This window comes from Pseudopipra pipra, chromosome 11 (assembly GCF_036250125.1).
Source record: "Pseudopipra pipra isolate bDixPip1 chromosome 11, bDixPip1.hap1, whole genome shotgun sequence".
NCBI classification, from domain to species: Eukaryota; Metazoa; Chordata; class Aves; order Passeriformes; family Pipridae; genus Pseudopipra; species Pseudopipra pipra.
Window position 1 is genome coordinate 11,478,459 of NC_087559.1, and position 14,607 is coordinate 11,493,065.

Below are 14,607 nucleotides of genomic sequence, written 5' to 3' on the forward strand. Positions count from 1 at the left end.
GGATAGCCTTAGAGTGCCATTTTGTCCTTGTTGGGCTGCAAACAGCCGCAGTGCACCTGGCCAACATTAGCTGTAGCTGTTACATTTATGATTTTAAGGCTGATTTTTCCCCCCACTACCCTCTATCGAGCTCACTGTCTGAATGATCACATCTGTTTATGTTCCACAGACACCTGCATATCTTGAGATGACAGCAACTCCCTGAATGCTGTAATCAGTTATTTCTCAACAGAGGAATTGCCAATTTGGTAAATAAAGCTCATTATAAAAGAACATGAAAATGTATTACAGTTGCCTAACAGAGAAAATTGCCCAGTGCCGCCAAATAATCAGCCCTGGCATCATAGTCCCCCCCAGTTTAGGGCAGCTGAAATAATGACATGCAAATTACTCATGCCAAGGCAATGCTGGATAGGGGCAAGAGGAAAATGAGGAAGAGACAAAATAGGTATTTTTCTCTTCAGACCAACAATAATTTCAAACCTAGCCAGGGATAGACCTTGCTGCTCTAAATCTCTGCATGCAGAATCACAAGTTCTGTGGCTCTGTAGGACCTGGTTATCCAAAGCAGATCCAAAAGCTGGCATGGCAGCAGCAGCAAAAGCCCACCCAGTCCTGCTAAAACAAATTTGAGGGCACTGAGTATCCTACTTTGGTTAGGAAAAACTTGCCCTTCCTTCCTTGGGGACGGCAAGTTTGACCTACACAATGATGAAAACCTGGAATTTTTGCAAGATCTGAGACTAACAGAGATGAGCCACGGGTAAGCAAACATCACTTCTGAGGAGGAAGAGGATTGTGGCATCAGCTTTCCACAAGGAAAAGCATTTTGTTGCCTTAATGAAGATGTAAAGCACTAAGTTGCTGTCTAAAGAAAAAAAGAGACAAAGCACAATATAACACAGAAAACAATTCTCAGCCCCCTTCATCCATTTTCATAAACACTGACATGACCTCCAAAAATCCATGTTCACATTCTTCAGAAACTGTCAGACACAGTCAGAAAGGACAGAGGCAGCTAATGCTGCCAGAGAAGAGGAATCAAGTTACCAAGCTAGACTTGCTCCCCTGGTTTGCTGACAGGCCTTTTGCAAACCTTGCCACACCTACCTCTGGGAGAATCAGATTCCAGATGTACCCAGCTTCCTCCATCCCTCACTCAGCAAGGAGAGGGCTCAACACAGAGCACAAGCCTGAAAGGGACAGTGGTTTATGGCAGGAACTGCAAACAAGAGCTGGTGAACAGAAAGATAACCTGGGCTCTGCATCCAGCAGGCAAAGGTTTTTTCAGCATGATTCCCCAACACCAGTTCCCTTCAGCCAGGACTTTGCACTCTTCCAAATACTTTCAAATAAGCCAAAGTCATTTAGCCCGGGATCAAAATGAACAAGTTTTGTGATTTATAAACTGTGACTTGAAATATTTCTATTCCTCACACTTGTTTGAAGTTTTTGTTGGCATGGGCAGTAGGCAGAAAACAGCAATTTACAAACTCATGGGACTAAAAGTATCTCACAGCACACAGTGACCATTAAACACTTTATTGTTTAGGAGGGAACCCTGGAAGGGAAGGAACACGCCTGCTGGTGTGACCAATGGGAGCATGCCAGGAACAGTCAATCCTAACAAGCTAGTCACGGTTACTTCAAAATACTTTGGACCCTTTTCCCCAGAGCAAACAGACAGGTAACAGCTCTTGAAACTCAGATGTAGGTTGGTGAAACCAAAACTAGAACAGGGTGAACCAGGTTCATGGCAGGCAAGACTCCAAGCTACAAACTGTACTGGAAGCCCCTGGGGTTAACACGATTCTTTACATTGCAAAACAATAAAAAGAAATTATAGCATCCCCCTCTCCTGGGACTCTTCTCCCAACTCCAGGAATGTCCAGTGAGACTGATACATGCAGGCAATTAGAAGAGGAATCATGTCACTGTCTTGGATCATGAAGGGCAGAAGGCACCGGTTTTGGTCAGTGTCTGTCCAGAAGGATGCTGGGGCTTCCAAGGGCATCTGTGGTCCCTGTCCTCTGCTCTTTGGCGGCTGATGTTTATCCAGAATTAACTAACAGCTCCTGGAGAAAAAAGGAGACAAAAGAAAGAGGCAGCAAGCTAGTTATGCAGCTGTTGACATTGGAATGTTCCCCTCAGAAATGAAAGAATAGCGTTGGCAGGGTGAAAATCCCACAGAAAAATCATCAGGTTTCACCTGCTGTAAAATGCAAGACACTCAAGGGGAGAGGACTGTAGAAGTAAGAAAGCAGCTCATGATATCAAAGGTGAGACTGATTCTATAAACAAGAATATATGGTCAGTTGCAATGATTAGGATTGTAAAACCAGTGGCCAACAGCAGGAGAGAACAGCCATGGTTCCAGGTAAGCCTTGGAGCAGCTAGGTTGCAGGAGTAAGTGTAGCTCCACACTCAGTCCTGCCCAGCAGGACACAGGAGCACTTTGATTAGCTGCCATCAAACATGCACACAGCACTCACTCATTCTGGAATGGGATCAACATAAGAGTGAGGACTAGAGAGGGGAGAAGAAGAAAGATGGGGACTCAGAGACTGATCTAACTCATGACATGTCTGACAGTCTTTATCCTATTAAGACCCAAGAGCTCCCAAAATTCAAAGCAAAATCATGTCTGCTTTGTCCCCACAGAAACCTCCTAAGTGATACCTCTTCAGATCCTGCATGAGGTATCTGCATATAAGCTGTGAACTTCTGAGGGGTAGAAAAAAGAGGAGGCTTTCAGTATTTTTAGGATGGAGATTGCAAAGCCTGCTGTGGGCTCTTCCTGTTTTTAACTTATCACTTCCATAAAGTCAAAGAAGTAAAAGCAACAATGCCATCAGCAGTGGACGAGAACACACCCGACACCAGCTACAACACCTCCAAGGATCTGAGATATCCTCAGTTGGATCCTACTTCAAAACCTGGGTAATCAGCTCTCCTGCACCAGCAATGGCATCGCTCTGTCAGTGAAGTCCTGCTACACAGAAACACAGAGGGGGAGCCCAGCAACATGCTGCTTTTTTCTGATGCTCTGGACATGTGCAGGTCTATTTGCAGAGCAGACAGTACTGATCCATGCTTACAGGACCCAGGTAATGCCAACTAGAGAAAGGCAACTGATCGGTTCACTGCATATGGTCTCACCACCCATTTTCACTAGGGCAGTATCTGAGCTCAGTTCTACTCTCCAGATATTTGCCTTTCTGAGGAGAAAAGCTGTGCTTTCTTCAATGCAAATCAGAATGGAGAACATCATAAAATAATGGTGTTGGCACACTTGGCACTGTCTGTCAGAGGGTGAGCATGTCCTTTGGGCTACTTCTGCATAGTAGGCTGGTATTGACTGATACATGGCCAATGTAGACTGAATATACTGGCCTTGTATCTCCAAAGACAGCTCCATCTCTGACAACAGTGAACCGGAAAAGCTTCAAAGGACTCAAGAATAAAGACAAAACTATTTAGACAAAGGTTATTCAGAAATCTGACAAATGAACCATCAATATTACTCCACTGACTCTAATTTCCCAGGTAATTTTTCTCATCATCAGTGGCTTAAAAGTCATGCACAGAGCAATACATTTTAAAAACTCCAGTAGCACTCACAGAAATTGTAACGAGTGAAGCAGTAACAACTCCCCGATCAATTTTGCAATAAAGTAATTTGTTATATTCACACTGTAACACTTCAGTGAAGTATCCAGGAATGCTACATTTTGTGAAAAAAAAAACCCACTCCTGTGGCCACTCTGTGGTTACCCCTTGTGGAAGACAGCAAAACCTTCTTTTAAAAGTAATTTTAAAGAATATCATAGTTAGGCAATTTCGTGTTCAAAATCATAACTACATATTTCAACCTGGTCTAGTGGAAGGTGTCCCTGCCCGTGGCAGGGGGGTTGGAACTAGACGATCTTTAGTGTCCCTTCCAATCCAAGCCATTTTATGATCCCTTGATATTTTGAATTTCAGAAGAAAATGCCAACAGCCAGCTTTTAACCTCAATCAATTCCTTCCAGCCTAACCTACCCACATACCAGGGATGCACTGAGCTGGAGGCTCACAAACATTCCTTGTGCAAAAACATCAGGTTCCATCTTGCTCTGGATGACTAAACTTCCTCAAAATCTTTTGCACAGTGAGCACTGGACCCAGAACTGATGGGCTGCCAGGCAGGCCAGACACCAATTTCCTGCAGTGCAGCTCTCACCAAGGGAAGCTTCCGTGAACAGAGGATGCAGGTAATGACACCGTCAATCAGCCCACACTGCTCCCAGCAGAGGCCTAAGACAATTACATCTAAGAGCAGCCTGTACTTGGTGGAGCAACTAATTAATGTCCTCTCCCTCATCAGGGACACGAACTGCTTGTGATGGTTATAGAGTTGGCAATTTTTGGGAATTGAAGCACTCCCAGTACACAACAGCCTGTGCAGAGAAACAACTTCCCCAGTCGTTTCAGACATTCCTGCTCAGATGCCAATCCAGATCTGGCATCACCTGCCACACCAGTGCAGGCCTCTACCATCCTGAACCCTCTGACATGGCTAAGGTTGAACTTACCATGAAAGTGAGACCAGAGCTGGTCGCTGTGAATCTGTTCTCCTCTGGATCCCCTGCAGCACATGCCATGCAGTACAGACCCCATTAACAGTGAACAGTTCTGGAGGTCTCCTGACAGCTCCTGCACTGTCACACATCCACTGCACGCTGCACAGTGGAAGCTCTGCAGGCCCTGGTCTGTTAGCCCATCATGTCTACACTAGTCAGAATACACACAGAATTGTTCCTAGGCCATCAGTTTATAAACCTATGGCTAACTACTTTACAGCACACAGTTCCGTGCCTCACACGCTGTGCAGCAGCATGGAAGGACACTGTATCTCTAACACTAAACACTCTCTTTGCTAAGCTAACTATTTACCCTCACATTTTAATTCCACCTAGCATTGCAACCATGCCAATATAGATTTGGCACTTCTTCATTTTCTTCCAACGTGGAACCCTCCCTGCAAGATGCTACCAGGTTAGTACAACACTTACCTTGAGCAGAAGGAGCCAGGAAAGGGAAGGAGAAACCTTACCTCTCCTCCATGCCCTTATCATTGCATATGCACCAGTCAAGTCGTATATGCAACAAATTCAGGCAGTTTGCAATCACAAGCTCTTCTCACATGGCAAGATACTTCCAACAAATGGAGTTGAGGCTCAGCCTGAAAAAGTTTGGTGACTCTTCACAAAATAACTGCCCCACAGCTGGCATTAGCTGGTTTCTGCTGCAGTCTTAGCAGAACAAGTCAGGAGATATCAGCCTTGGAGACTGCACTGCACACTCACTCTAACAAGAGGGGACAGTGCCCTTCTTGCATGAGGAGGGTAGGTTATTTTTAATGCCACTACCAATGCAACGCAGACAGACACCAGGTTCCAGTCTTGATGGGCTCCAGACCAGCACCTCTACATGTGAATGCAGTGTCCATATCAAGGCAAATTCCTCGGTAGCAGAAATAGGAATGGGAATCTGTTCAGTCCTGACAGCAAGTCCAGCTGGAGGGCACGCAGTACTTGTTTTCCTCCATGCCTCTCCCGGCAAACGGGACCTTGAGCCACTAACTCATGCTCTTCCACCACTGTGAGACTCTGCTTGGGAACTAACAGTGGCCAAAATCGCTGGCTGCTCAGCTGACAGAGCCTGCCACTTCACAGTCCCCGTGGGGAAGCCAGTAGCTTTCCAGTTCTGGTTCCAGTTGAGTGAGGAGAAAGGGTTGAGCTCTGCAAATAGATTTGCTCCACAAATCTCACCCCTGCCGAGAAGGGAGTCCAGTCAATGCCCAACACGGCCCTTGTCCTCTAACAAAGAGAAGTTTCAGCAAGATTTTCTAAGGCACAGCTCTCATCTTTCTCCTGTTCCTTTTGTCCCAGTCTGCATCCCAGTGCAGAAGCTCAGGGCTGCCTGGAGAGTCCACAGTATCCTTTCTGCCTCCCCCCAGTCACTGGCCAGCTCTGTGCCTCAGCTCTTGGTCTCGCTGGAGGCTCACAGCCAGTGGAGGAATCTCCCTCTTGAAAGGCCAGACCCTGAAGAACTTCCTCCCTCAGTGTTTGCCAGAGACGCTGTTTGCCAAGCCTCAGCTGTGTTAAGACATTTATTTAACCAGCCTTTAGTCTCACAGGGCAAATCCTGCAAGTTTCCTCCAGTATGTGCCTTACCTTTGTTCTAACATCCCTTTAAGCAGTTGCACCACGGCGCTCACACATATGGGCACTGTATACCTATGAAGAAATCAGAAAGCAGATCCCCATGATAAATGACTCGGTGCATTTGAAGTGTCAGTGACAAAGTAGAAATTAATCTCCATAGTTCCTAGTTCTCTGCTGTGTACAGGCAGCTCTCTACACCAGAATACCTGTTGGTGCACAGCAGATCTCAGCAATGTGACTGCACAACTTTTTCATCTCAGTTAGTGTGGAAAGAGGCACTAATGAAACACAAAAATCCTGACCTGTCCTAAGATGGGTGTTCAAGGCCTTTGCACTGGATGAGGCATTTGTTGTGGGGCTATTAGCTCCCCAAACCACTGCAAGGGACATTTGAGTCACTTTGGTTTGATGTATGCTGTAGGTATTTTTTGGTTATGTGCAATTTGTTCTGTTACACTCAGGGTATTGGCTATTTTGTGGAGCAGCTGAGCTGACTAATGGATCACAGCAGTTCTGTGCCATATAGTTATTGCACAGAAAAGCCTCTCTGTCTCTCTCATCCTTCAGGAGTCCAACGGTTACTGTCCTTGGGACTGGAATAAGGAGGGGCAGGAGCATGCCTGGCAGCAACAAAAAGCATGAATTCAAAAAGCTATGAAGAGAGTTTTGTTTTCCCTCTTCCCTGTACTGGTGTTAATAGATTTGCAAAGCAGAGAAGTTCACCCAATGACTTCTTGGCTACTTCCCCAGATGGTGTCTTCAAAGCTGCCTTGACAACAGAAAAGACGCCTTTCAAAAAACTCACCAGACGCATTGTCAGAACACCCCGGAAAGTGCTTTCACGTGGAAGTCCTCTGGTCTACATACCCCAACAACAGAGTGCAAGGAACAGAAACAGTCTTTCTGGTTTCCTCCTCCCTTTTCTTCCATTCACAAGAGCCGACACTGTTTGCTTTGCTCTGCCTTGACACCTCCCCATAGCTCTGCATCACCCGAATACGAAGTTATTTACCAGTACAACTAATCTCCAGCTGTTCTGAGACTCACCTGTTTGTTCATGCATTATAACATTGATTTCCTCCAGACAATTGTTCTGATCATTGTTCTAACTCGCAGAGAGCTCCTGTCATTAGCCTTGCTTAACAGGAAATATTTTGCCACTGACTGAGCAGCTCTGCAGTTACAAGACTGCACAAAAAATCATCCCGGCTGGGGGGCTGCATCTCCCTGCTGAGTCGGTAGCCCCAGACGTCACAGTGGGCTCAGTGCTTTTGATTTTGGACATGCACTAAAAAATACCGGGGCCAGGAGGAACAAACACGGCTCTACAAAGGGCCACTGCTGAAAGGATGGCTGTTAATTAATCCACATACAAAGTGAGGGCGGCCGTTTTTGTTCAATCAATGTTAATTGCATTTAATCTCATGCTTGCCATTAAGAAAAGCCACCAGGCCAGGCTGATGTTGCTACTGCTTGACATGTAGATTCCACCCACGTTTGGGAGGCAAGGCAGGAGGAGGAAAGTAATGGAAAGAAAGGAAATAACCCTTCCTCATCCCTTCTGCATCACTGCACAATTTCATCGGGTCTGTTCCATTATTTAAACAATTTTTGTTTTCCAATACATTACAGAGGAGCTCAAAGGATGAAAATCAGACATGGAGCATTTCACTACTAGTTATTCTTGCTCTCCTGGGTACCAGCTTGCAGCTTTGCTAACCTGCACAGCCTGGGCTATTGTGCTTCTGTATATATAACTGAAATACAGAAAATCACTTATGTGAAGTGGTGTTTGCTTTTTAGTCCTGGGCTCATCCCAACAGACCTGCCAGTGCCCCTCAATATGACCTACAACTGCTGACTGCCACCTTCCATCAGCTCTGACGAAGCCTTTCTCCTCACCTCACTACTGAGCACAACCCCAGCACACGTCAAAGCATGCTGGTCTGTCTTTCTCTGACATCTTATAACACAAAGTAGCATTTGCTACTAAACAACCTCTGACCAAATCTGCCTTGTAAGACAGTATGTTTTTGAAGCCTGAACTTCCCAGGACCACTAGTACATCCACCGGTGATCTGGGGACTGTGCCACTATCTGCCCAGCCACCTGCTTGGGAAATGGGAACAATTCTCTTGCTTCTGCAGGAATCAAGCCTGGGGGCAGAGGGGCAGCTCTTGTAGCACTGGAAGCCCAAGGTGGCAGACTTCACAACTTCTGGCTTATTGCTTCTGCAAGTGCATTGCGTTTTTCCAAATCAGTATCAAGAACAATAATAATCAAGACCGGGCTCTGTCGGTGCCTCTCCCCTGTGGCAACACACAACACTTGCCCAAAGCCAGTGCTGCAGTTTATCATAGATTTTCCTTATCCCTCGATAAGCGTTAGTCCCATTGCCTCTCACCGCATAAAATGGACATATCACAAGTGCCATGAAGGACTGGCTGAGTTTTAAGTGCTCTGAAATGGCTCCACTAGACTTGGTCAAGATTGCTTTAAAATCATTTCCCATTAGGACTGTGACCCTCTCTCTTTACAGCCACCATAATGACTCTACCTCAGGGGAAGATAATTACATCCCACTATCTATACACATCAGGAAGTGTATGCTACAAACACTACCATGCCTTTCTGGAACAAGAGAGAGAAGGCAATGCAGGAGGAGAAAGGGGTAACACTGAATGCCCCTCCATCCTGCAACTGGAGTCACCCTGAGTGTTTTGCAAGCTCGTGAATTAGCCCCTGGGAGGGATAAAGGGATCCAGAAGGCACAGAGTGTTTCTAAAGCAGAACAATGACAACTTGTACAAATCCAGCTCTGGTCTTGTGAGGATTAAAATGAACTTCACCCAACTGTGAATATCCGTTTCCAGAGCCAAAAGGAATGGAAAACCACTTACTGATGCAACAGCATTTCATTATTTCCAACCCTAAGCCCAACGCTTCCAAAAATTAAGGACAGGCAACAGTAGTATTATTGCTGGGGGACGGTGGCTGCAGGAGTTTAACTGCTACACTGCCAAGCCATGCTCTGGGCACAACACAATGAAATGCCAGACACAAATACATGCAACTTCTCCATACTGTCATTCCTGCTCTTGCTACCAGCCTCCAGGATAATCAGTGGGAAAATAAAAGGAAAAAAATAACCCCAGAAGCCAAGAGACTTTGGATTAAGTTGTATAAATGACCTGTTACCTCCTTACATGAGGAAGAAAGAAATGCAATAAATACCTGCAAAGCCATTTCAGTATCTTGGATTAAATGGATTACAGAAATGGAAAGTACATGATGCAAGATGTTATAAAACAAGATGCCAGGGAAGTGCAAGAATTTGAATCAGGCTGGCAAATGATCCCTGCAGACTATTGAGGAAAATTAATAGAGAGAAGGGGTAGAGAAAGGACATAGTAAGAAGACTGACTGATGAACACTGTTGTTAGGACATATAAATTCAAGATGTCAGACTTCCTCTTAAATCTACTTCAGTCCTGGAATAAAAATAGCAAATCCTATAGTGCTAAAAAGCACTGGAAGTAGAAAATGCCAAGCCTCATTTCAGGATAGGTTTCCCCTGTGCATCCCTCAAGATTGAAGTTTGTGACTTTAATTATTCCTGGAACATTGTGTATATAGGGATTCAATGCAGGGATTACTAGCGGGATCCTTGTTATAAGCGCCACTTCTCAAACAAATTACACTTCACTGGATGTCAGTAACATACACAAGAAAACAAATTAGATAGAGGCAGCAGGATGGCAAGATACAGGCCTGGTGCAAGGGAATTTCACAAGGTCATCCAGAAAAATAAAGGTGCTTAGAGTATAAACTCCTAGAACATTTCTAATTCCACAGCACATTAAAGCTTCACGTGACCCAGACACAAAACACCTCCAATACACCAGTGACTCCACACAACCTGAGACCAAGCCTAGCTGAGACATGGTTTGTTGTGAAGAAATGTCATCAAGGTGGGGGTGGAGGAAACAAGAGACAGCAGATAGAAGGAGCAACTCCAGTTGTCCTCCCAACTCCAAGGGATCATTGCATCCATTGACTGTTCACAGCCACACATAGACAGATGGCAGAAGCCAGGGAGAGAGGATGTAATTTTGTTTGGAAGCAAATACAGCAGCTCCTTGGCTGCAGGGCTTCTTCACAAGCCGATTCCAGCTTTACATACTGCATTTTGCCTTTCCAGATCTCATCCTGGAATGTATTACTAACCTGCACCAGTCTTAAAGAGCATGTCTTTAACTCCAGAAATTTTCATGAAGATAGAAACAAAGGAAAGTCCAGTCCTTGGGTAAAGCACAAAGAACTGCTGAAAATGCTTCACAACACCTCAGCTATGGCACTGTGCTCTGAGATGGGACCTCAGCAGTGGTTGTTAAACTCTCATCCTGCAGATTTTACCAGCTGCTTGCCGGTGTTACTAAACCCTTAGTTTTCCCATGCTACAGGAAGGTCACCACTGCCTGGAGGGCATGAGACAATTCTAGGCTCCATTGTCAGTCACTTCCCAAATTCTCCCAGCAGCTGTAGATAAACCCTCATCTCAGTTTCCCTTTCTGTACCTAAGAGTAATACTACTTACCAAACACAGAGGTATGATAATTATTCACCAGGAGAAGATGCTAAAGAAGTGCAAAAATTCATTCTCATCCATTCCTCTGTACAATTTGCATTTAGGCTTCAGTGGAAGTCTATTGCTTTATCTTGTCCCTTTCTGTCTTGCTTTAGCAGGCTCCTGCTCTGGATAAAGAGAATTCTTCTTCAGGTCAGCATATCATGTCCACATTTAAGGTATGGCTCACCCCTGTTTAGTCCAGCTTTATACATCAAACACAGAGGCAGGCAGAGACTTCTCCAGATATCCTTTTTCTATGCCTAATTCTATTTTTGCTCAGTGATTCAGTGAAATTTTACTCAGTGAAATTCCACGCAGAAGTATTATGAGCTTGACTGGCTTTATTTGTTTAACACTTCACATTTTCATTAAGCTGTTGCTACTCGGCAGCCAGTAATTTTATTTGTGTGATAGCTGTATTCATCTCGCCCGCATGGGTGTAGATGTCGCTCTCCTTTTCTTCTGGCTGAAGAGGCAAAAATCAGCAATGATAGAGCCAAGAGAAAACTGGGAATTCTCAGGTCTGTTTGCAGATAGATGTGGGATATAACTTCTACCTGTTTTTGTGAAACACCTCCCAAAGACTACAGGCACCTACAGGTAAAACTAAAAAGAGAAAGAAAAAAATTGTTTTGGGAGACTATCTCCACTGCCCAGGTAACAAACAAGAAACTGAAATCTATTTCAGCAGAGTCAGCCCGTTTGACTCAGCACTGAACTCTTCTGCACCACAAGTTTATTGCTGACTGAGCATTTACAGTATTTGAGTATCAGATTTTAAAGAATTAATTATATGTCTAACTTTTCCAATCTTTGAGTATCTTGAAATATCTGGTCCCAGGAGCTGCAAGATCCGATTAGATCACAAGGAAAAGAAGACTGGTTGGCTGGCCCCCACCAAGCCCCAATTAGACAATACTGTATCAAGTTCAGGCAACCAGACAGAGAACTAACAGCCCTTTTGAAATGTTAATGACCTGAACCGAGACAGTCAAATGACTCAGCCACACCTCTCGGATAGAGGTTTCTGAAGTCACCCAAGAAATCCCAAACATTTCACTGTGCCACTCCCCTTTTACAAGATCAAGGAGAATGGGAAGCACTGGGTAGGGAATCTGCAGTCTGGGTTGGAGAATGTTGGGTGCCCGCCGGGCACGACACACGGACCGGAACGGAGAGGCTGCGGACAGATTGGGAGGCCACAGAGACATTGGGTTATGGGATTAGATGGGGCTGCCCAACCACGGGCACACCCAGCAGCACCTCTGGGAAGCTGCAAGCTCAGGCATCATCGAAGTCAGCCCCTCAGCAAGAGGTATCTGTTCTGAGCAGCTGCCCATCAGTGCCCAACACAACCAGTGCAATTAAGGGAACAGCAGATAAGATGCCCTACAACCTGAAATGTGGATCTGAGCAAACAAAGGGAGAATGGTGAGCACTAGGAGAGCATCTTCATTTCTCAGTGTCTCCTCCTTCATAAATTCCAAATCCTTCTTTCAAGATTAAAAACCTTTACCAAGTGAAAACCAAGCTCAGCATTTCCCTAGCTCGGTCCTGTCCCTTTCCATCCTCAGAGGACGCACTGGTGGAATACCAGATGCTGGAATAAGACACAAAAGCCTTCTAAATAATTATCTGCTATCGCCTCCTCCGCAAATTCATAGTTCTGCATCTGTGTCAGGACAGAGACCTGCTTCCATCTGTCTAAAACACATTCTTTACAGAGGACCTAAAGGTGGAATGTTTAATAGGAGCATTTGAAAACATATTAAGAGACTGGAAAAGAAAACGACAGTTTTTAAGTGTGCTGTTCACTTTTCTTGTGGATGCTGCTCAAGTAGAGGGGGAGCTTTTATATTTTTTTATAATATGACAAATGATGCTGGTCCCATCTCGTAATTTCCCTCACTGTGCAGCATGTCTGTTCATGATAGATACCAGTGCAGCTGCTTAGGTGTCCGTTTATCTGCTTGAAAAGTATTGTCTATTTGGAACCAACTCATCCTAAAACAGCAGCCCCAGAGGGTGAGAGAGAAAAAAAGGGAGGGGGGAAGAGATGAGGGAGTTCTGGACTGGGAACACATTCATGCCTCTCCTACAAAGGTTCTAGTAAAAAGCAAGTATCATATTTAGTTTCAGCTACATCCTCTCTTCCTCCCTCCTCGACCATTCTTTTCTACTGTCACTCAACAGCTCTTTACACTCTCTTCCCACAAAGACCTTACCACTAACATACATTTCATTTCACATTTGCAACCTGTGGAAACAAAGCAAGCCCACAGCTGCCTTCTGCAAATCTGTGCCAGCACAGAGGAGCCTTCAGGTCCCAACCTGAACAATGTGCAGTTTAAGACAGGTAACATTTAAAATAAAAACAAAACACATAAAGGAAGGAAAAAGAGAGAGAGAAAGGAAGGGAGAAAGAGAAGGACAAAAAAAAAAAAAAATCAAAGGGTATTTATATTTTGTGTTTAAAGCGACTTTAAGCAGGAACTTGCCAATTTTCTGTAACCAGGATTAGAACAGAACAAACTTAAATACTTCGTCCTTCTGCAAAGCCCTCTGAGCTGAATTTCACTCTACAAAATGGCCAATATAGAAAGAAGCTCATAAATCCCTCTGACGTAAGTAACTTCACATTACTCTTGGGGAAACAGAGGCAGAGACAGATTCATTAATCCAAGTAAATGAATCTGTGAAGCAGTCTAGATTTCTGAATCCCCATAATGTCCCACACAAGAAACAGCACCCAGGGCCCAGCAATTTCCATGCCATGCTGCCTGGCAGAAGCAAAGCAAGAGAGACCTGAGTAGATGAGAATGTTTTCAGAAAGGAAAAGTACCTGCCCTAGTCATGTAGCAAAAAACATGTTTTACTATTTTAAAATATTTCCCACCATTTCACTCATTGCATCTTTAGTGCAAAAGACCAAGGTCACATCTGTAAGATGCTGCCTCAGAAACCTGCTGAGTAGCAGAGAGCTGCACAACCTGTCTGAACAGGTGGGTACATATTCCTGTGGCTCAGCACTGCCAGGGTTAGCCTGATGGTAATACTCAAGGCTAGCAAGGTTAGGGTTGGTTTGATATGTCATCATTATTCTGCAGCCTGGGCATATCCTGAGAGGATCTTGCTACAAGCTGGTACTCTGCCTCCAGCTTATCAAATACAACTTCCATCTGTGTGCAGGGAAAACCTGGGTCTTATAAAGCTGTTTAGGTAGTTAGATGTACAAAAGAACTTTATAAGACATTTATGTTAAAGAATCGTTAGAACCAGCACTGAACTGAAGACTTGATTTTTAAGATAAGGAACTATTCATTAAAAAATCTCCTTTTTTTGTGGGGTGGGGTTTTTTTTGTTTTGAAAATAATAAAATTCCACATGTAAGATGGTGTCAGTAGAGTTTAAATTGTGTAAGGCAGTTGTCATTACTGTGACTTAAAACTGAGACTTGCATTCAGGAAGCTCAATACTTATTGTCTCCCAAAATTTAATTTCACAGAAAGACTGGTTGCTTCCGGAAGGCAGAAGACTAATCCCACCCTCTCTTTTCCACAGTGAGTTCCCAGCTACCTTCTCACATGTAAATGGTCCCAAGTCGATCTGCTGACAGCTACCAAAGCACCAACCCAGATGATGCTGACCAAAGGCCTCCAAGCTCAGAATTATGCAAACCAAGCCTGCCCCCACTGATGCCAGCCTGGGAAGAAAACAGGTGTGCAAGCACACATACATACCTCCCAGCTCACCCAGCATGGGGAGGGG

At 44.7% G+C, this 14,607-nt stretch overlaps 1 protein-coding gene across 6 annotated transcripts in view; it reads right to left on the reverse strand.

The window, feature by feature from the left end:
* Positions 1-1,526: 1,526 nt before the first annotated feature.
* Positions 1,527-14,607, reverse strand: part of CHCHD6 (coiled-coil-helix-coiled-coil-helix domain containing 6) — a 109,499-nt gene continuing 96,418 nt past the window's right edge. For 3 of the 6 annotated variants that reach the window (XM_064667506.1, XM_064667505.1, XM_064667501.1), the window contains 2 exons: positions 6,219-6,281; positions 1,939-2,075 (listed from right to left, as the gene is read on the reverse strand). In XM_064667506.1, coding sequence (XP_064523576.1) covers positions 6,237-6,281 — 45 coding nt within the window. In that variant the 3' untranslated portion in view covers positions 1,939-2,075; positions 6,219-6,236. Of the gene's footprint in view, positions 2,076-6,218; positions 6,282-14,607 lie in introns of all 6 variants that reach the window. The other 3 variants (XM_064667502.1, XM_064667504.1, XM_064667503.1) reach the window with 2 other exon arrangements.